Source organism: Bactrocera neohumeralis, chromosome 6, assembly GCF_024586455.1.
Source record: "Bactrocera neohumeralis isolate Rockhampton chromosome 6, APGP_CSIRO_Bneo_wtdbg2-racon-allhic-juicebox.fasta_v2, whole genome shotgun sequence".
Taxonomy (NCBI): Eukaryota; Metazoa; Arthropoda; class Insecta; order Diptera; family Tephritidae; genus Bactrocera; species Bactrocera neohumeralis.
In genome coordinates this window covers 32,109,710-32,133,115 of record NC_065923.1, presented here as the reverse complement: position 1 = coordinate 32,133,115, position 23,406 = coordinate 32,109,710, and the positions used below count along the sequence as shown (strand labels likewise).

Genomic DNA, 23,406 nt, shown 5'->3' with positions numbered 1-23,406 from the left:
CCCAAACCTAACCAAACTGTCTACAATGGATTAAAGATACGACTGTTCCAAGCCCTATGGCCAAAATAATCGAATATTTTTGGTCACTGTAGTAATAAAAATGTAGCCTTCAAATTTAGCAATGATTCGTAGTGAAGCTCATCTATTGCTGCGACAGAACGAGCTGTAGTTATTTTGAGCCCAAATTGATCACAAAAAACCAAAAAATTGATTCGATCGAGTAAAATTTAGTACAGTGCGGATTATTATAGGACATTAACTGCCTGGTTTCATATTCAAACAGAGGGAGTTTTTTTAGACATATGGTTTTCACGAAGATATAAATTATTGTTATTGACAAATAGTTTGGCTTTATTGTAAATATAACGATTTGCTTTTATGTTTCAAAAATGATTTTGGGCAACAGTAATTGTGGAAGTATGTCTGCAACAACGTGCTGAATATCCTCTTCCCCACGATCTTGGGCCCACGGCACAGGCCCACAATGTGAGATAATATGCCTACCAAAAATTTCTTGAAGCCAAAGATCTTGCAAATTAACTTGGAGGAAGAGTTCCAGGCACGAAAAATTCTTTAACAAAGTCGTCTATACCATTCTCTATAAACTTTATATAATGACCGGCTTCATTTTTGAATAAATATGGTCCACATTGATGATCCGCTCTGCCCATAGAGCACACCAAACAGTGACTTTTTGAGGATGTAATGACGTCTCAACAATGGCTTTTGAATTATTATTACTCCAAATGCGACAATCTTGGTTATTAATCCATTAAACCAAAACTGAGCTTTATCATTCATCAACTTGTTGGTCCCATTCATGATTTTCAAACTTTGTTCCGAAGAAAGTCTGTTAATTATAAAACTAAGCTGTGTATAAATCAAGTAAAAGCTGTCAAACAAACTAAGTCCGAAAAATGAGTGAAAATCTCACGTCTAAAAAACTCTCTTTCTATGAATGACAGAAAAATTGGAGTTTAATTCTCTATCTAGCTTTCACCCGATTTAAATATAATCGTATTCAATCTTTCAAATGCTGATTTGTTTTAATAAAAAAAATAAAAAATATTTCAACTTAACAAAAAAAGGTCGCTGAGATAGATGCACAGCTCGGTTTTACTCGTTGCCTTTAAAGCAATAGACAGACCCAGAAAAGCGCTTACATATAAATTCCTTCTTCGGAAAGTCTCTTATATCCAATCAAATAAGAATGATTTTTAAGCTCAATATGATCTTTCATTTCTCATAGTAAATAATTATTGAATGTTCTTATAATTTATATTGGAATCGAGGGATGTACAACCGACATGTGAATACAAGTACTTTGCAAAACCAAACACAAGAACGTTTTATCAGGTGGAGAGTAAACCTTGATGGTTTCAATAAAAATAGGCAAAACATATACATGTGCATGACTTCGATAACTGGCAACTCATACTCACCTCTTCCACCTTCTTATCGACCATGTTGGGGAACAGGAACCAGCCGCAATAGGCGCCCAGCGCAGCTGTCAGCAAACCCAACAAGCTGACGATCAATGACCAGTGAAACATCTTCGTTGAATACCAAGGTATCGAGACGGGGAAGAGACTCTTGGCGATTTTTGCTGTAGTCATGAGGAAGCAGCAGGGATAACAGAATGGCGAAACGTTACTAAAGTTGACCGACTTAGAATGTCACCAAATAATTTACACACACACAGAAACACAGATGCGAATTTACTACGTGAACTACGTTTGCACTACGAGTACCATATGTATATGTATGTATGTATGTAGTTATGTATGTAGATATGTAGACACAAACACTAAGATGAAATAAAGAAGGCGATTAAATGGAATGTTGCTAAAATGAGGAGGAAGAAGTTTTGTAGAAAGAATGAAAATTGCAAGCGCGCGTTTATGGATTTACTTTTCTTTATGATTTAGTTATTAAATATTCACTTTTTCTATATACTCGTCCGATTTGGTAACTTCTGGAAAGCACTTTATTTTTTAGCGCAGATCTTCGTGGTAATTCAAACACCGTTAAAACACTTGTAATTGCGGAATTTCGTACTCATTTCACGGTTGCGAATACACAAACAAATTTCATAGTTTTTGTTGGCTTTTATGTATGTATATATATATGCGTACTTGAATAGAAAAGGTGTAAAGTGGAAGACTTGGCGAAAAGGTAAATAAATGACTGACTCAAACAGATGTGCCTCTCGGCGATGACAAAGAGGTGGCAGACAAACAGAGTAGATAATAAAAATATGAGAAGCAAAATAAATAAAAGAAAACTGATAATAACAAAAAACATAATGGAAAAGAGAGAAGAAGTAAAACTATGAAAAAATCACTATGAAACCAGTTTTTTTTAAAGAGAAACAAATGTTTTTTGAGAGGAAAGTATCTGCATATCAATATTGCAGCCATAGAGTGTACGACGGATATATGTACGAGTACCTATGCATGCACTTATGAGATCGAAAGATTTGAGCAACTTTCCTATCAACAGACTTACCAACCGTGAGAAAATAGCCGAGATAACATTAGAGCATCCGAACAAATGCTTATTTTTGTTCGATATTATTTGGAATTTCATCATGGAAAGTCTTACGTCTGAACAACGTTTGGAAATCATTCAAGAATGGGTTTCGACCGCTTCGCCTAACTTATGGTTGACATAATCGGTCTACTGAACGTACTATTCGTAACACCATCACCCAGCATTTGATAATATTCGACAGAATAGACCACTTCCAGCATGCAGGGGAAAATATAGCAACCGTAGTTGAGAGCGTACACAAAGACTATAGAGAGTCGATTCGGCACTGTTTGCGGCACCTCGGAATGACGCATGTAACGACCTACGAGATCTTAAATTCAAAGCGTACAAAATACCGGTTCTTCAAGAACTGAAGGCGCTCCACCATCCTAAGCGACATCGTTACGCACTATGGGCCCAGAAGATCCGACGTTTTCGAGCCAAGTTTTGTTCAGCGATGCATTCCTGGGTGAATGGGTAAAACAAGCAAAACTGCCACATTTGAGACAAATAGAAACCTGAAGAGATTTAAGAGCTGCCGATTCGTAAGCGTCAATGGCGACCGTTATCGTGCCGTGATAACCGATTTTTGGATGTGTCAAATTGAAGTTCGTGATCTCGTCGACATTTGGTTTCAAAAAGACGCGCAATTTTCAACACCTCGCGACAAGCAATGGATTTATTGAGAGAACACTTCGGTGAGCAGATAATTTCACGTTTTGGGCCGGTCCCTTGGCTACCAAAATCATGTGATATCATACCGTTCGACTTTTTACTGTGGCGATAAATAAAGCCTAAGGTCTAGGTGGACAATCCCGTTTCGATTACCAGACGAAATGCTCGAACGAGTCATCGAAAATTGGACTCAACAGATAGCAGACGTAGCCGCGGTCAATATTTGAAAGAGATCATCTTCAAAAACTAGGTGTCAAGGAATGCCCTTTGGAATGATAACAAACATTCACCATAGTTTGAAGTTTCTGTGATTTTTCTTTAAAAAAGTTGGGAACCTCGAAATGGATGACCCTTTCGAGCACCGGTCGCATAGCCTCGGCTTTTAATTTGTACCACTTCCGATAAGTATATTTATTCTCAAGTTCCTCTTATGGAAGAACACATTGGAGCCCTCCTAGCTACTACTAGTACCATAGGTTGTCTTAAATTTGACAGGCTAACCTTAAACGAGTACAGTGAAGCTTGGAAAGAACTAAACAATTTTCTAGGTGAGACTGCCAACTGCTATTTGATATTCGGCAATAAAAAAAACGGTCTAAGAAAAGAAACCGCCGATATCTGGATATTTGAAGTATTGAAATACAGATCGTCGTGGTCGAATGGGTGGGGGGAGTGACTACAACAGGGTAATATGCATACCTAAAAGTTGGAATAAATAATTTCTAGAATTGTATAAAATATTAAAAATATTTTTTATAGGAATTGGAGGCTAACTCTTCTGATGAGGAAAACATTGGAACATACACCACAAAGGTCGCGAGGATTGATTGCAGCTTAGGCAACAATTGTAGCAAATTTTTAAGCTCACTGGTGGAACAACTCTAATTGCCCTTAATCTGGGTTTCCAGTCAGACGAACATTTTCGGCATAAAAAGGCAGACAAGTTGGCCAATTAGGTGTCGGTTTGGCTTCAAAATTGGAAATTGGCAGGCAATAAATAAATCGCGTGATCAACTTCAAACTTTACCATGACCGAAAATACCATTTTGGAAATTTAATTTAAAAATATTTTTGCACATCGCCTCTTAATGAATATCTACTCGCGCCACTTTTGGATTTTTAGGGGTCACCACGATGATGTCTTCATTTCGATTTTATTTTATTTCTTTTGCTAACAGTTAGTAATAGTTCAGATAAGTGTTTACTAACAACACTACTGTAGTGAATGGCAATTTGTTTTGGCTTCGTGTTTACACTCGTGAGGATCACTTAAACCTAAGTATACCGTTCATCACTATACGCTTTGCTTACGGTTGTTTGCACTTATATTGAGAGGTGCAACGGTTGCAACATCGAACCGCTGTACAAATATCCGGCGTAACTGCGTTGGTGATAGTTGTTGCAGTTGTCGTGTTTGTTGTTGACGCACTGAAAAGCGTTTTGTATGCGCACCGTTATAGCCAGCTAGTTGCATGCTTCAAATGAAACTAAAAGCATACGAAATTGGAAGTGAACTTGCACATCGAATTCGTGGTCACAATGCCCACATGCCGTTATAAAAGATATTTATCAAAACGACTAGTTGTGCGGCGTGAGCGCAATGCCTGACCACAGCGCACATTCACCGGCCCAACGGTCATTTTCATCCATACGGGCTCGTACATCAAGGGTTAGCTATCTGATTGTGTTCGCGGATAGATGATTGCCGTCAGGAAAATAATTTGCTGTAACAAATGCATGTGGTATGCAACAATTATGGTTCGATAAAATCGCTCATCATCGTTACTTACTTTCGTGGCCCTCTAATTTGCATTTATTTTGTTGTTGTCATGACTTATTCGATTTTTTCAAAGGCACTTGTTGTGTTGCGACTAACATCGTATGAGCCATTGCTGATTGATTGCATGAGATTTGTGTAGGGCGCATATATCGGACAACAACGACAACAACAACGTAAATGGAAAGTGCGAACGTGATGTACATAAAGTTATGGATATTGTGGGTGTAGTTGTGCGATGCTTTTACGTATTTGCTGTAGGCTTATGAGGCAGCTATGCCAGCCGGAACCGCTTTTGATGTACCTGAGAGCAATTAATAAGCAACTAGTATATTTTGTGAGCCCTTAGGAATATATAGGGTGCTGTTTGTGAGTTTCACTTTCTTTTACTGTTTGTTATGAATTTTAGAGATACAGGGTGCCGTTTATGAGCAATAAGAGTATATGTACAGTTTGTGAAAAATCCATAGGGACCAAGGGATTGATTTAGAGCTCTCGGAACATTTTACCAGGAATTCAGAAAATACAGGGTGCTTCTTGTTAACAAAATTATCTGTTCATACGGTTTCCCATAAATCTATGGAGTTCAAAGTAGTATTTTATAAGCAATTTGAGCGGTCAAAACATTTTTCGAGAAATTTGGAAAATACAGGGTGACATTTTTTTTAGCGATAAGAGCTTTTGGTACAGTTTGTTATGTATCTGCGCACATCAGTGAGACATTTTATAAAAATTTGAAAGTGCTGGTACAGTTTGTTAAGAATTTTGAGGATACAGGGTGCCTTTAACAAATATTCGAAAGGCTGATACTATTTTTGATATACCAGAAGAGACCAAAAAAGCATTTGTTAAGCAGATTATTAAAAAGTGCTAGTACAGTTTGTGATTTATTTGAAAGATACAGGGTGTCGTTTATACAAACGAGAACTGCTGGTAGAGTTTGTGATAACATATAACTAAAGTAAACAGAAAAACATTTAATAAACAATAAGAGCGGTTGGAGCAGTTTGTGATGTGCTTAGAAAATACAGGGTGTCGTTGATAAATATTGGGAGACCAAAGGTTCATTCTATAAGAAAAACAGTTGATGGCATTTTATTATGTTGTATTTGGCATGCACAGGCGAGGTCAGTAAGTAGTATAAACTGGTTGTAAATTTTAAGTTGTATTTGGGGGTGCAGGGTGCCGCTTGCCAGTTAGTTGTGGTTTTGGCAATACTTCTGATATCTAAGAGGAGACCAACGTAGTATTTTGTGAGAAATAAAAGCTGCTGATACATTTTTTGATATATTTGGAATATACAGGGTGTCAGTTGCAAACTCTAATAGCTGCTTTTTTATTTTATGTTGATTCTGCGAACAAAAGGAGGGCATTTTTTAAGAGAAAGTTTACCTCAAAACACTTATAATTTGTATTAAAAAATTGCTTGACTTATTGAATGCCTGAGATATGTTTTTTCTGTCCAAATATACACTCAACGGGCTTGAAAACACCGGCCTAGGCGCGATCGCTCAAAAAAATAAGAGATTTTTGCAATTGGAGGCCTTAAATCGTTGTCAAATAGTGGTCTGGAAATTTCGAGCTCCAAATGTCAATCACTAGAGCTTGCCAAAACTAGTCTAGATCAGTGAAGAATCGATAGAGAAACAAATAAATGGACACACTTAACACTTTACACGCAATAAAAGAGATGCTTTGTTGTCGGTGGTTAAAAGGGTTTCTTTGCATGCATATTTTTTTTGCCACACTACACAAAAGTGTCTCGAAATTACCACTTTGGGAATAACTTTAGTAACTTTTTGTACTTTTTGCTGTATTTTCTCGTTTTTTGATACTTTTTTTATACTTTTTTGTTGTTTTTTTCCTGTTTTGTTATTTTTCGTTTTTTCTTGTTACACTAATTAACCTTCTTTTGTGATTTTATGTATTTTCAAGCAATTTATGTATAGGAGTATGTATGTATGTAGACACAACCGCACCACTCAACTAGCATTGCATACCGTTTAGCGTTTCTTTTACGCGTAAATATAATCGTGTGTGTATGTGTACCACTTCGACACTTTAAGACTCAATTTCCACGTCTTCTTCCACATTCAACACTTTATTAACATCTCATTTGTGTGTGCGACTAGAGTTGAGCTTCAATTAAAACTAAAACTGCCAAACTAAAAAATCTCCAAGTCAAGCTGAACTGATTTGAACGACTACGCAGTTGACGCCAGCAGCGCAGTCGCTGCATTAAGGCAATGTCAAAAGTAGCTATGTATGTATGTGTGTATGTATGTATATGCAGTAGTAATAATATCGAAAAGTAAGAGAAAAATAGCGCACAATAAGTAAATATAGCTGACACACATACATACACACATGTACCTTCGTAATTGTTGTAAGTGCCTAAAACAACAACAATAATGCAAATAATCAAATCACAAAGTGCACACACACATGTATATATTGTAGCTGTAATCGCGAAGATCTTTGTACACACTGACCCAAACAACACATACACACACAAATATTACTTTGTAGCGCCCCTTGTACCTGTACGGCGGCGCCCCTACTATTTTAGTTTTTGTTGTGCGCATTTCAACTCTTTTTGGCGTCCTAAAGGTTGTCACAACCACAACTGCACACAAATGCACACATGCAAACAAACATACAAACATACTTTTCAAATGCAGTGACAGACGTCATCGCATTTGTTTGCCGGTGCTTGCTGGCTCTGTCTCCTCACTCACTCTCTTCGGTTGCTCTCTAATTTTCGCTTTTGCCATTTTTGATCAGCTTCTTGCAGTCTTTTGCATACCAAAGTTGACCACTGTTTGCGTTGTCGTTGTTGTTGTTGATCGTTTCATGTCTTCGTTTCGCTTCATTTGTTTTTACAACGCGTTGTTGTTGTTGTTGTTGGCTGCTTTTGGCCTTTTTGACGTTTGAGCGGCGTCAACGTGTATATTAGAGTGGCTTTTTGGCTAAAGACCTTCGGCGGCGAACCTGTAGTAGGCGCTGCAGCGTGCTGTTGACGGCGTCGTTGCTCGTAAAAAGCAGCTGATCGTGATATATATATATAAATATATGTATCTTATACAAATGGTTCAGATGTAAAGAGGGAGAAAAAAATATTACACATATTACAAAGATAGACATAGTAGTTGTAAGTAAGCTTACCGTTTTCCATTTCCTGGTTCTATGTACCAACGATCGCTTTTGTATACATATATACATTATGTATATCAGTAAAGGCAGCCAGCAACTCCGCTGAAAATAAGCACGGCAGTTTCTTGGTCAAGTAGGGGTTAATGACTGCCAAAGGCTTTACCTTCGAAGTGCTTGTATTGAGAAGATAGTCATAAGTAGTATAATAAATGCTTTAAGTACGAGCTTCTACTTCTATCCGCCATGTGCCATTTTCGAAAACTAGAACATTGAAAAGTTTTACCGGAAGCTTTTTGATTGGAGAATTACTTTTGAAGGTTAAACATTGACCGACTAGTATTGATCACTAACAGAGAACGCTTTTTGGACCCTTACACCGCTTACGCGGTTATAGTCCCCTTTAAAACAGCGCGCCACGCGTTCTGCCTTTTCGATATGTGGCGCCAAATGGAGATTTTAAGCGTAGCCAAGTCCTTATCCAACTGGTTTTTCCAACGGGGTGAAGGATTTCCTCTTCTTCTGCTTCCCTCGGTGGGTACTGCGTCGAATACACTCAAAGCTAGAGTGTTTTCATCCATTCAGACGACAAGACCTAGTCAGCGTAGTCAGTGTCTCTTAATTCGCTGAACTAAGTCAATGTCGTCGTATATATCGTTCCATCGTTCACCATAAATTTTTCGCAGAACCTTTCTCTCGAAAACTCGTAACGCCGACTCATCAGATGTCTTCATCGTCCATGCCTCTGCCCTCTGCACCATATAGCAGACGACGGATGATGAGTAACTTGTAGTATTCGGTATTTGTTCGTCGAGAGATGACTTTACTTCCCAATTGCCTACTCAGTCCGAAGTAGTACCTGTTGGCTAGAGGTATTCTGCGTTGGATTTCGATGCTGACGTTATTTTTGGTGTTAATGCTGGTTGCAACATAGACGAAATTATCTACGACTTCGAAGTTATGACTGTCAACAATGACATGGGAGCCAAGTCGCGAGTGCGACGACTGCTTGTTCGATAACAGAAGATATTTCGTCTTGCCCTCCTACACTATCAAACCGCTGTGTTCCTTCTTTGTTCAACCTGGAAAAAGCAAAACTAACGATTTGGTTGTTATGGTCAAAAGTATCGATTTCTTCGGTGTACGACAGCAGCTGCACACTTTTATAGAAAATGGTACCTTCTCTTTTATTTCTTCAGCTCGAATTATTTTCTCCAAGAGTAGATTGAAGAAGTTGCACGATAGGGAGTCGCCTTGTCTGAAACTTTATTTGGTAACGAACGACTCGTAAAGGTCTTTCCCGATCCTATCGGAGCTTTTGGTATTGCTCAACGTCGATCGTAGTATGATCTTGTATTTTTTTCAAGATCTACCTCAACTCCAGAATAAGCATGTTCTTAGTCGGAAATAATGCCTTCGAAGAAATTAGTTTCTGAATTTTTAGTATTCATGATTTGGTTAAATTATTTCAGCTAAGCTAAGCTTTTTGATAAAGTGGCTTTAAAAAGCTCTTTCTCTATCCCTAGAGAGCCCTCTGCAAATGTGTAGTAAAAAGTTATTTGAGAGAGAAATTTTTAATTCAAATTTATTATATATGTACATATGTAAATATTGTATATTTAGAAAATTCTACCTCAGTTCTCTTCGTTTTTCATTCGAATTAATGAAACACATTCAAGAATTCTACGAATCGAAAGTGATTGTCAATTTACAATGCTCGATAGAAAATAAAAGTGAAGTGTGCCAACACGAGAGAACACAAGATCAGCATTTTCTCCTGTCTATCAAAGCAAGAAGACATGTGTATTTGATAAAATTATATCAGCACGTACTGTATATGTAAATAATAGATGTGCGCTGAATTAAAATTAAAAATTAAAAAGAAATTCAAAGTGACGACTGTTGACAGTTTGAGAGATATATATTTGTGCTTATATAGAGACGAGTAAATGAAAAATCGATATGGATATATACGCATATCATTTTCAAATTAAATATGGATTATACACTAAAGATCAAATTTTACTTAGACTGGTCTTGGTTTAAATTGCGCGCCTAAACCGAATCGGTAAATATTTTTTTCTATGGTGATAAACCACTTTTTTATGTCCGTGAGAAGTTTGATCTCCATAAGTCAAATAGTTTGTGTTTGGCAGCTGCTTTTTTACGACGCGGTTTTTGCCATGTAAGAAAGTTTGCTTTTAATTTTATATTTCCAATGAAATCTCGGCTACGGAATCATAGAAAATGTTGAAGAAATGTTTTGGGGAGTCTGCTTTCTTACGAATGCAAGTATTTGAGTGGCAAAGGCATTCTGTGAAGTTGGTGAAGTCATCGGAAACTTGATATTAGAGAGATAGCACAAGATCTCAATATACGTGCTCAATATCTTTTAAGGATTGACTCAATCACTTTAATTAAAGCATTGACTGTGCTGTCATTACTTAGTCACTGGTTTGGTTAAATTTGGCTCCCTGTGACTTTTTTCCGTTTTCAAAATTACAAAAAAAACAAGTCAAGTTTGATCTTGAGTGTGCTACTATTGATATCGAATCGAAATATCATCGATATATGTACACGTATCTATAGGCACGTCGACTAAGGTATCAAGGCTTAGTTACGATATCGATAATATGGGATATTCGAAAGCAATGAAAATAATGAAAATCTTGTCAAACTCTCTCTGTGATGTTCAGTTGTTGATTCGCTTCTTTAATCGACACAATTAAATTTTGTGCATAAAATTTTCTCGATTATCGTATATCTATAATTTTATAAAATTTATCGATAATTCAATAATTATATCGATAATTCGATAAATATATCGATAAATCGGCAAATAAATAGATTCCAATAATTGAAAATTTCGATATAAAATTTAAAAAAATGGGATAAAGTAGACATAAGTTAACATAAAAGTGTACCAAATCTAATACATGAATGCAGTTAATAACAAATTTCTTATACCTTCCTCTTCAGTAATCAATTTTTGCTACACCCGGCATATTTTTCAAACATTTTTTTTTTAAATAAATATTTCTTTTTTACTAGAAAGTACTATTAATTAATTTTATGTATATCCACACTCAAGCAAGTACGCATCATTCGCTTTATTATTTATGTAGAAGTGCCCATGAAATAATAAAAAGCACTGTTGACCTGAATCCATCTCCAGCCAACTGCTGTTGTACGCTCTTATAACTACTACACACACATGTAAACATGCATTGGCAATTCTTCATCATAAACAGGTTTAGCTAAGACAGACGAACGAAAGAGCTCAAAGCGTAGCAGCTGATAGCAGATGTGGGTGCTTGGCGCCGGTGATGCTAAGCCAGTTTCAATGCAAAACACCGGTCAAAGCTGAAATGCCTCGCCGGAAGATGTTGAGAAATGCCAATTAAATGCAGAAAGCGCAAAGCAAAATAAAAATTTGTTTGTAATAAAAGACCTGTTTTAATGGAGTAATTAATGTTTAGGGCATTTGGTTGCCTACTTCATGGAGTCGGGGTGACATGGCGTATGAGCAATATTCATCTCATTTTAGAATGATTCTACTGCTATGAAATGCGGTTATCAAAGGTAACTCACTTGCATTTAAAATTGAATTTTATTACAATCAGTTGTATGATATAATAGTTATAACAGCTGGAGTTGACTTAAATTATTTTGTTTTTATTCAAGAGTTATCAAAGTAATAGAAATCTGGTACAAATAAAGTTCATTCGATGCATTACTTTTCAATCCACCTTCGATTTGATTTGAAAACTCCGCGAAGATCGTAATGAAAATGTTATAAGCCCCTTGCTAAAGTACTGCAATATTTTCTACCGGTAAAATATTTGTAATACAATATACATACATATACTTAACTATTAAATTTATTCCTTCACAATATAAATATTCCTATTAATCCTTGTATCCAACAAAGCAACTTGTAATATTTATTGGCCAACTGAAAAATGTATTTATTAACGGTACTATACGAAATGGTATGAAATGTGGATCAGTGTTCATAACAACCGCTTGTTTTCAGGCTCAGTATCAGTTGTTCAAGTGGGTACGTTTCAAGCAGTTTGTATGATCGGTTGTTAATGTTTTCTCCAGTTAGGTCAGTCGAGGGCAGGAATATTTTACAACTCAGCTGGTGCTCGACCATGAAAAAGTTTGAATAGCAATTACCCGTCTGCAGAACAATAAAGCGACGGTGGTCAATTAATTGCGGCCCAGCTATTCGAATACGGCGGCGAGTACTAATAAGGAGCATGGATCAGCTTCTTTGTAGAATATGGTCGGACGAAAGCATGCCCGATGATATAAATTTTCGTATGCTCTGCACAATCCACAAACATGGAAACCCCACAATCTGCGCCAACTACCGTGGGCATAAAAGGTTCTATCAAGCGTATAGTGTGAAAAACTGAAGTCCACCGTCAGCAAACTGATTGGACCTTACCAGTGTGGCCTGGAAAATCAATACCGACCACATACAGCGTTTGTCCGGAAAGTATTCGGCAGCGTTCGTTAGAGCAGAGGTACGCGACTAAATTCTGTGTGAAAATAAAAGCGATGCTCATTGCCTTGGGCGATGAGAGGTAAGTATTTTGAGACTACAGAAGGCACCCAAACAGCATGCTCCTCAGGTCTCAAGGCTATCCCTGATAATACTACCTTTCAATGCTTAAAAATCGCACTGGCAGCGCTGCGTTGACGCAGAAGGAGCCTATTTTGAATTCTTTAAATCGACTCAGTCGTATCGACACATACCATCTCTTCGGTAAATGATATTTCAAAAAAATGTACTTTGCTAAGTTAGTAGGTCTGTTCTTAATTACATTAATATTATTAATGTTTACAGCAGCTGCTTAAGTCGCTACACCTCAGTAGTGCATTGCGACTTTTACAATGGATAAAAATATCAAACAAAGAATTTGTCTCCAATTTTCTATTACTTACTAAATTTCGAGTGCGGAATCGTTGCGAATATTAGAACAGGCTTACGATGATTCAACGCCTACGAGTGGTACAAAACCTTTTCAACTGATGAAAATATTAAAAAAGTGAAGTGTTAAAGAAATGGCAAGATAGCTCGACATCTCTCGAGATTCCGTTCGTATGAGTTTGGTGAATATTTTTTTACTTTCAAAAAAGAAAACAATTGAGACCGAATTTAAAGCCAAAAACGCAATGAATGTGATCTATCAATCGTACTCGCCAGATTTGGCTCCGTGATATTTTTCTTGTGCCCCAAAATAAATTTACCGCTTCGTGGAAGCCGAATTCAGTCCATCGAAGAGATAAAACAAAATGCTAATGAAAAGTGTTTCGAGGACTAGAAAAATTTATTACTATGAAGGCGAAAAATTTCGATTTTCGGGTATATTTTGTCACAATTTATATCTGTATGCAGTTCTGATCTTATACTATGTTTGGCAGATCAGAAACCGACCAGTATTTGGAATAAAATTAAGTTTTTATTAAAAGCGCTGCTATGTATACCCTAGAACTTATATACGTCATTTATTAAAAAATATAATAAGTCTACATATAGTGTTTAATTATATATTTTATTTTTAATTATAAACTCTGGTTATATAATCTGGTTACAAATTCACACACACAACCACCATTATTTTCGTTCACCAACCGTTGAATGCGTGTCACTGTCGAGTGACAACAAAAAGTTCTAGCCATTTGTTATTGTTAAATGCTATTCACCCACAACTATGAACGGCATGACCCCAAAAAGCGAATAAATACCACAACAACACAAAAACAAATGGCAAAAAAAAATAGAATAAAAGCGAAATGGAAGCTAAATAAATACGAATTCAATTTAATGCTTTGGCATTTTGTTGCATTAAAACTTGGCATGCAAATGCGAACAAATTGATTGCAATCGCTTGCCTGCCAGCAGTTAGCCGGTAGCCTAAATATTGCTATAGACCCAGGTGAGCATGCGAGGGGGCGTTTGCGGAGGCGGGCGGTGGCAGGACATTGGCTACAGGTGCATGGCACACACAAGCGGCGAAGCTCCATTTACTTTATTGCCATTTTAATGTGAATATAAAAGCCAGAATTAGAATCGACACCGAAACCGAGACTAGAAAAGTAAAAACAGCAACAAAATAAAATAAATGGCTTGCACACACTCCTACACACACACACACACATACGTGTGAATAAAATAAATGTGCTGAAATAGAAGAAATTATAGTTGATGGTCAACACGAATGATTTGCATACAAAATCCCACAATCTCCAGGGGTAGCTGGGGGGCTGGCGTGGTGGTTGCATAGAAACGCTGCTAACGGCAAATGAACTGACTTGAACCTTAAAGCTGCTGCACTTAGTGACTTATTACAATGGACACACATGTACATACACATATGCGTGTTATTGTGTGTGTAGTGGAATTAAGTGCAGTTAGTACAACAACTCGTATAAGTCCGTAAGCGCTTGCGAATTGAGGGTGCTACGGTGGTTTCGCGCCTACTTGGCATGTTGTTGGCGTGCGCCGACAGACAATAAATTTAATTCGATAAAATGCCGACGATGAGCAAGCCACGCTCACAAGGGCGTAGCGCCATAGATTTGTGCCACAGCAAACAAGCGGCAAGTGTGTGTGTGGCTGCGCGCTCCAATGTGGCACAAGGACAACGCTGTGAGGGTGTATCACATGCAAATGTGTGTGTGTGTGTGTATGCAACTATATGTTTTTGTTTGCGCAATGTTTACACGAATTCACTTTTATTTTGTTTTAGATTCTAAACACTTTCTAGCCGGCCGGTTTGACTGTGTTTGGTTCTTGACAAATGTCAGCTTAGCAGTCCATAGCTCGACCCAATTTCTAAATAAATAAGTAAAACAACAGTTTGAGGGCTAAAAGTTTTAATTATATACAATACTAAATGAAATTATATTCTTAAAACGTGTTTTCGTAGATTTTTTGTCTTAGCTTAAATTTTGTTAAAATAAGAAAAAACGTTAACTTTGGTTGCACCTAAGCTAAATACCCTTCACAGGTGCCTTTCTTTTAGTAACAATGTGTTCAGTTTGTATGGAAGCTATATGCTATAGTAATCCGATCTGAACAATTTCTTCGGAAATTACATTGTTGCCTTAGGAAATAACATATACCAAATTTCGTTAATGTATCTTGTCAAATGCGAAAGTTGTCCATACAAAAACTTGATTCCCATCGTTCAGTTTGTATAGCAGCTATATGCTATAGTCAACCGATCTGAACAATTTCTTCGGAGATTACATTGTTGCTTTAGAAAATAATATATACCAAATTTCTTGAATATATCTTGGCAAATGTGAAAGTTTTCCATACAAGAACTTGATTCCGATCGTTCAGCTTGTATGGCAAATACTATATAGTATGTACTTGTATGTTATAGTAGTCCGATATCGGCAGTTCCGACAAATGAGCAGCTTCTTGAAGAGAAAATGACGTTTGTAAAATTTCAAAGCGATATAGTTAAAAACTGATTGACTAGTTCGTATATATACAGCCAGACAGACGGACATGGCTAAATCGAATCAGCTCAACATACTTGATCATTTATAGATATACTTTATACTGTCTCCGACGATACTTTCTGGGACAAACTTCGTGACAAACTTAATATACCCTATTCAGGGTATAAAAATAATAAACAAGTTTAACATCAGCTGCACCGAAGCTTTAGCTTAGGTTCATATCTTATAGGAAAAAAGGGCACAAAAAGAGCTTCATCTTGATTTTGATCGGTCAGTTTGTGTGGAAACTTAATGAAATGTTGGTCCGATCTCTTCGTTTATATAATAATATTTTTTTTTTATGGTAGAGGGAAGTATCGAAAGCCGGAGTGCGGAACTTCAATCCACTAAGCTTAATCCCAACTCAAGACTCCCACGGAACCAACGGTTAAGTATTACTTCGTGGGAGCGACAGGATATTCTCTATTCTGTGTACTTATGAACTTATGTTCAGAGTCGTCTATATACTCCGTACACGTCGGACAGTTTGGACTAATGTAATTGTGCCATCTGTAAAGGTAGCTTTTAAAGCACCCATGTCCACTAAGTATTTTGGCCAGATGGAAATCTAGGTCCACCTGTCATCTGTCTAACCACGAGTGGCTGTTTGGTATAAGTCTGTGATCTATGGCTGATTAATGCCACTGCTGCTGCTGTTTTAGGCGCCGATAGTTGATAAAATCGCTCGAGTTCATCTCCCTGGTTGTCAATGGGCGGCATACTGACTAACACTTCTGGCTAGCGTCGGTTGATATAGTTCGGAAAGCACTTATTACTCGAATTGCAGAAAACCATTCACAGAGGCCCGTCCAACATAATTTTGTGAAGGGCCAGGTTTAGCATTTTCATAATAGCGGGCCAAAAAAATAAAATACATATACATAAATCATATACATATATCCATTGCCTGTATCCATATTGGTGCTGCGTACAATTGCTTTTGCTATTAAAAGTCGCATGCTGGAACGCACACAGTCTCTATTGATCATCATTCTCGAAAGGGCATTATAAACTTTATTTTCTTTACCAGAAGTATACGCCAGGTATTGCTTAAATTTTAAATTGAAAGCCAATATAACTCTCAGATACTCGCACTCCCCTGTGGTTAGCTCTATTCGTTCTTCCACTTTTGCTCATGAGTAAAACTTTTGTTTTGTCGTCCGCCAGTGCCAGACTCACAGAACCATTGGCGTAGACAATTTAAGGGTTTGAGTTTCCTTTTTCCAACAATTTTTTTCTCCTATAAAAATGGAAAAATTTTATTAGAACTTTTTATTGTTAAAAACATACACTATCAACAAAGAATTTCTGAAATTTTTCGAAAACATTTTTTTAAACTCGGCGTCATTTCCGGTGACCCCTCTGAAAAAAGATGCGTCCGCGCTGGCAGGATAACTCCTTACAGTATTATATAAAGTGAAAAAATGCGTGTTTTAGTTAAAACTTTAACTTAGAACTTGGACTAGAAGGAAAAAAAACTGAAATTTGGATTTTTGGCAGACATTTTAACAAACAAACTAAAACTTCAAATTCGCGTCCAAGTCTTATATCTCAAAGACCTGTGTAGAATTTTAGGAAGATCGTATGAGTAGTTCGCGAGAAATCTTGACAACTGACTACAAAAACACAGTTTCGAGAAGAACGCGTTTAAAGATGGCGCACTTACCCATGAAGTTCCATAATAGTGGGCCTCCTACTGAGCCTTGGAGTACTCCACTCGAGATAGAGTAGTTTTGGTGCCTTTGCTTGTATCAAAAATCAGCCTTCTGTTTTTAAAATAACTCGTAATACTTTATATTTATGAGGTATTCAGGGGCACGTATTTCATCCAGGGCTTTGATTATGTCTGCCCATTTTGCCGAGTTGAACGCATTCTTGACATCCAAGGTAATCAGCGCGCAGTACTTTTTTGTGCCACCTTTCCATCTTTCGCCACTTAAAAGGCATTTCGCAGTATCGACGACTGCTCGTAGTGCGTTTTTGGATTGCTAACACCAAGCGGGTTTCGCATTTCGTGAAAAATTAATACAAAACTAAAGCTGTAAGTTCTTTACTTGCAAGTCTTATGAAGCTCACGATCTCACTTTTATTTTGTTTCCGACAGCATAAGTTCCTATAATCATCACCTCTTATTGATTTATGCGGGAAAAAGTTGTTTATGGAAATTTTAAAATTTTGTACCAAAACGTCAAAAACTTTATTTACTCAAATATATTCTCCAGAAAGCCTGATAAAAAAAAGTAATTGGTTACGTTTACCTTACTTCTAGAGCAAATTGTCAAAGTTAGACTTGCCTAAAACTTTTCAAGGTATATCGAATATTTTTTTTGTATACTAGTCATTTAAAACTTTGCCCTCATATTCAAATTACGAGCTCTCAAATTATATCATATTATAATTTTGTATAAAAAAGTGGATTTCGATTTCGTATTACTCATTAAATGCAAATAAAATTTGAGAGTCTCCACATTGTAATACACTCTTGCGCTTTTCGCGGCTGTAACCGTTAACCTTCGTTTAATGCACAGAGGCGCTCATTATTTCCCACAGCGTCTTAGCGCCAAAGGAACAAACTTTATGCTCCCCGCCAGCAAAAAATTCACTCTTTGAAAGTCATATCACCGATTTAGGTCAAGATTAGTACCGCTATACAGTTGCATATACGTTTGCCGCTATGCAGATACTCTGTAGGAACAAGGAAACGAAGAAACAAGCTTTCCATTTATTTAAATAAAATATTTTTGTTTATTTAAAATTATGTTATATAGCGAGTAAAGAGAAAAAATTATATTAAAAGATGTACGTTATTTAAATAAAAAAATTTAATATAATAAATAGAATTGATAGTTTTTCGAACTTCTACTAATCCGTACTCATTGGGCACTTTCGAAAGAAAATCACAATTCTAAATTTGTTGTTGCTCACTTGGACAAATGACACTAGCGTCGCCACATTTCGAAACTAGAGCAAATCCCTACCGGGCAAGTGCAGTTACAGCTTGTGTGTGTGTCTATGTATGTGTTTGTAGGACATGTAACATAAATAAACGTGTATTTTGCTCTTCCACTTTGACACTTGTCTTCAAAGCTCTAATACACATTACACATACACATTCACATATGTACATATGTACTCAGCAGTTGATGTTGCCTTCGCATGATTTAGTTTCGCTTAGCTTGCTATTGTTTGCTGAAATTTCGAAAAATTTTGTTTTACAGCGAATTTTTACTTGAGCTCCTCCGCGCACTTGTCTTCCGTTAAGTATACGCCACGGTGGGTGGTTGCCGCTTGTTTGTTTTTATTTGCTACTTAGCAGTTGTTGTTGTTGTTTTTGTAATTCATGGCGTTCGTTTATTGACCCTCAGTTCTTGTGCTCAAGGTTTTGCGGCGGGTTTCACTTTCCGTTCACTTTCCATTTTTTCGTATTCAAATTTCCTTCCTTCGTTTTTCCTTCTGACTTGCTTGGCGTTTGGCGCTTAAATTTGTTGTACCTCTCATTGCTGGTTTTAAGGGTGTTGCAATGTGTGTTAGAAAGTTAAATCGACGTTAAAAATGCATGTAATCCATCTGAGAGGCTATTAGTCTAATTGATTGCAGGCTTGCTCATCTGTTTCTCAGGTTTTGTTTTGTTTTTGTTTATATTTTTTATTAACATGTTAGAATGCCGGCCGTGCTGTCCAGTATATTTATGTATGCAGCTCTGTAGAGTTCTTCAGCTGCACATTCATATACTCTATATACATTAGGGTGATTCAAAAAATTTTTTTTTTTCAATTGGTACTCGCAAAAATAGGTTCCTAGACACCTCTAAGAAAGCCTCTTCAAATATGAGTTTTTAATTGTAACGGGAAGGTCCTCCGCCTAACGGTTTTCTATTTTTTCTTATTATCAGATAGAAAAATTTATATCTCGCTTCCAACTACTTGAAAAAATATCTTGTTAATTAGGTTTTGTAGGAAATTGAATGCTCTAAAATATGGTCTCTTAGAACAGATTTTCTTCCGCCACGACTGTACTACGGATATTTTGAAATTTTTGTATAAAAATTTTTTTGTATAAAAAAGGGAAGAATGCCACACAAGCCAGCAATGAAATTTGTGAAGTTTACGGAGACGATGCTGTATCAGTTCGTGTAGCACAACAACGGTTCGTTAGCTTCCGTTCTGAAAAATTCGAAATTTCGATTTACACTGATGAAATTTTTTCGCTGATGGAATAATGTCTCTAGCGGAAAAATGGCAAAAAGTGTCGACCAAAATGGTACATATTTGTTTATTTATTTATTAGTATAAATTTAAAAAAATAAGTAGAAGTTTGATGAAAAAAACGAAAAAAATTTGTGGACTACCCAATACATGCATTCGATATATAGCAAGAACAAAATAAGAAGATTTTTTCATATTCAGAAGTGGATAAAGGATAATTAAGTTGTTACTTAAGGGGTAACATTGGTTTCCTGGGGTAAATAAAAACCATTTTCAACAATTTTTTTCTTATAAAAAATGAAATATTTTATTAGAATTATTTATTTTGAATTTTTTGGGAAAAAATATTTGAAACTCGACCATTGCGACATTCGGTGATGAAAAAAATGCGCCCTCGTTATCAGAATTTACAGGATTAATTAAAGTGAAACATACGTGTTTAGTTAAAACCTTAACTTAGAACTTGGACAAAGAAAAATAAACCGAAAGTTGGAGTTTTGGCTGACATTTTTACAAAAACAAGAAAATTTCCGTGCAAATTTGGGACATTGTTTTTGTTTTTCAAATAGTTGTAATGGAAAAAAATCCTTCGTCCAAGTCTTTACGAATTGTCAAAAAAACCTGTTTCAAAAACCTTGTTTCAAAAACCTGTGTAAAATTTCATGAAGATCAGTTTAGTAATTCCCGAGAAATTTTGCCAACCCAAACCAACGATGGCGAATATTTTTTTATATTTGTTTTTAAAAGTTGAAATAGTTATTGTTATTTCAACAAACATATTTCTAAATTAAAAGATATAAAATTATAATATAAATGTGCAATTCACTTTCACTCTCAACTACCAAATCATTGACTAAAGAACTCACTACTCTTACCATACGCTGAAAACTCCGTAAATGATATGAAAAAAGACAAAAACAACAATAGCCACTAGCATTTTCATTGATGCACCGCTATTATCCACAATCCACCAAAGCAACAACCACAAAATGCGATTTCATTGTGCCAATTATGCGCTTCTGCTCTTTTTTCCTCTTCTTCCACTTTAGTTACTCATACGCTCCGTAAACCAGCCAAAAGCCGGGCAGTGCGTTCAATGTGCCCAACCGCCTGCTGGTGCATATACATAAGTAAGTGCATGCACAAATGAATTGGGGGCAAGTAACGCCCAAAGTGCACTTTTACACAAACAATTATGCACACATACACGTACATTTATATACTTGTACATATATCTGTAGACTAACCATAGATTCAGAAATTCCAATAAAGCCAGCACGCACGCATTCATTCACTTCCAAGCCATTGCAATCACAGTCAGAATCGGCATTTGGACAGACAGGCGAGCAAATAGACAAGCAGACAGACAGCCAAACAGACAGACAGACAATCAGTCATTCGAACGAAGCACGGCCGCAAGGCACAATTGCAACGGCAAGCGAGTATTTATGAAGCCAACAGCACACACACACAGGCACACAAATTCCTCAATTGCAAATGCAAGTGTGTCTCCTTAAGGGGACATCAACTCGGTGACACGCACCAGTGCAACAACAAATGCCACTTTACCAACGATTACTAACAAAAACTGACAACAATAACAATGACAGCCAGCACTTGGCACAAACGTCCAGCACTCAGTGCAACTGTACTTTACTTCAGTGGTTTAGAGCGTGAATGTGTGTGTGTTAGTGGGTATTCGCATTCGTATTTGTCGAGTGTTTTGCCATCGGCATTCGGCACAATGGCCGCAAAGTGTGTCACATAATTCTGAAAGATTTATGTCATTTCCCTGCACCTCACTTGTCTTTTGTCTTTTGCCTTTGACAATTCGGACATATGCACCGTTAGCCCAACTGCATGCGGGCTTTCAGGTATCTACAGTTAAATTTGCTCAACCAAAAGCCCCTCGGAACACTTTCTTTGTTTTGAGCGCTCATTTGGATAGACAGTCTGGCGTCCAGCAGTAAGTTTCCTTCCAGTTCTTATCCGACTTCATGTGATTTGTTTAGCCTTTTTGTTGTTTGCTCATTGTTTTTGGTAAGGAAATGCACTGCAGTTTTTGGGTGCATTTGCTCTGGTAACTCCGTTAGCTGCATTTCTGCACACATTTGCTCGTTTTCTCCGTTCTATGCCAGACTAAGTGAAAGCGTAACTGGTGCTTGCATATTATGCAACTATAATCACACACTCACATATGTATATACATAGATATAATAATGCATGATTTTACACATTATAAAAATTCTGTGTGTATATTTTCCATGAATGCATGTTTATTTTAAAAATCACTTTGAATATTTTAGTTGTGTTGAACGCATTAACGCATGCCACTGGTTAACAATGAGAAGAAGGAAAAGGAAGATAACGGATTCCATTTGGAGTACTTAAAATGGGTTTCATTTTAATGAAGTGGAGTGAATTCAGCAGTCTACAATGAATAATGATGAAGATTTTTATAGCGTTGCTTAGAGTAATACTTTACAAGTTGAATGACATAGGGATCATCTTCGCTTTGTGGATGCCTCAGCCAACCTACAATCGGTGCTTAACCAAATTCCATTTGAGAACACACTGTTTGCTCTTCCAAAAGAAACACGTAATATATTGAAAACAAAGCTTCGATTTCCTGAAACTATGAGATAGAGTATTATATCGGTGATTTATGCAAGTTCGCTTAAAACTTATTGTAATAAAATTGTTATCAAATTTTTTATTATTTTTATTTATATACATTATTGTAACTCCCTTTGCAATAATTTTTTTATCCCGAATAATGTTATAGGTGACAATATTTCTTGTGCGAATCGGTAACGTGATAGAGACTACCATTATAAAGTAGTACAGATCTTTTGCTTTAATTTGTGGAAAGCAGTTTTACGGTATTTCCAAAATGGAATGGTATTCAACATAAATATTAGGAGAATTCTTTGAATGAAATTCAACTCAGCTTTTTACTAGTATGCTATAAAAATAACGAAATTATTACTCACATTCGAACCCATTTTCTACCAGGGAGGAAAATTTTTTAAGACAAAAAAATATTACAGTGTGGTGAAACCATTTGATAATGAAAGAAAAATAACAAAAACAAGAAAAAACGTTAACTTCGGTTGCACTGAAGCTAAATACCCTTCACAGGTGCATTTCTGTTAGTAACTATGTGTTCAGTTTGTATGGAAGCTATATGCTATAGTCAACCGATCTGATCAATTTCTTCGAAGATTACAGTGTTGCCTTAGATAATAACATATACCAAATTTCGTGAATTTATCTTGTCAAATGTGAAAGTTTTCCATACAAGCATTTGATTCCGATCGTTCAGTTTGTATGGCAGCTATATGCTATAGTAAACCGATCTGAACAATTTCTTCGGAGATTACATTGTTGCGTTAGAAAATAATATGTACCAAATTTCGTGAATATATCTTGTCAAATGTGAAAGTTTTCCATATAAGCATTTGATTCCGATCGTTCAGTTTGTATGGCAGCTATATGTTATAGTGGTTCCGATATCGGCCGTTCCGACAAATGAGCAGC

General features: G+C 36.6%; 2 protein-coding genes across 8 annotated transcripts in view; both read right to left on the bottom strand.

The window, feature by feature from the left end:
- LOC126761353 (sensory neuron membrane protein 2) overlaps window positions 1-7,119 on the bottom strand; it is a 70,565-nt gene extending 63,446 nt beyond the window's left edge. Inside the window, exons 1-2 of one of the 7 annotated variants that reach the window (XM_050477436.1) lie at window positions 6,985-7,119; window positions 1,443-1,606 (exon numbers count right to left, since the gene is read on the bottom strand). In XM_050477436.1, coding sequence (XP_050333393.1) covers window positions 1,443-1,553 — 111 coding nt within the window. In that variant the 5' untranslated portion in view covers window positions 1,554-1,606; window positions 6,985-7,119. The other 6 variants (XM_050477438.1, XM_050477439.1, XM_050477433.1 and 3 more) reach the window with 6 other exon arrangements.
- The window catches only part of LOC126761350 (transcription initiation factor TFIID subunit 4), a 239,487-nt gene that overhangs the window by 77,615 nt on the left and 138,466 nt on the right, over window positions 1-23,406 (bottom strand). The gene's annotated exons all lie outside the window — the stretch shown is intronic.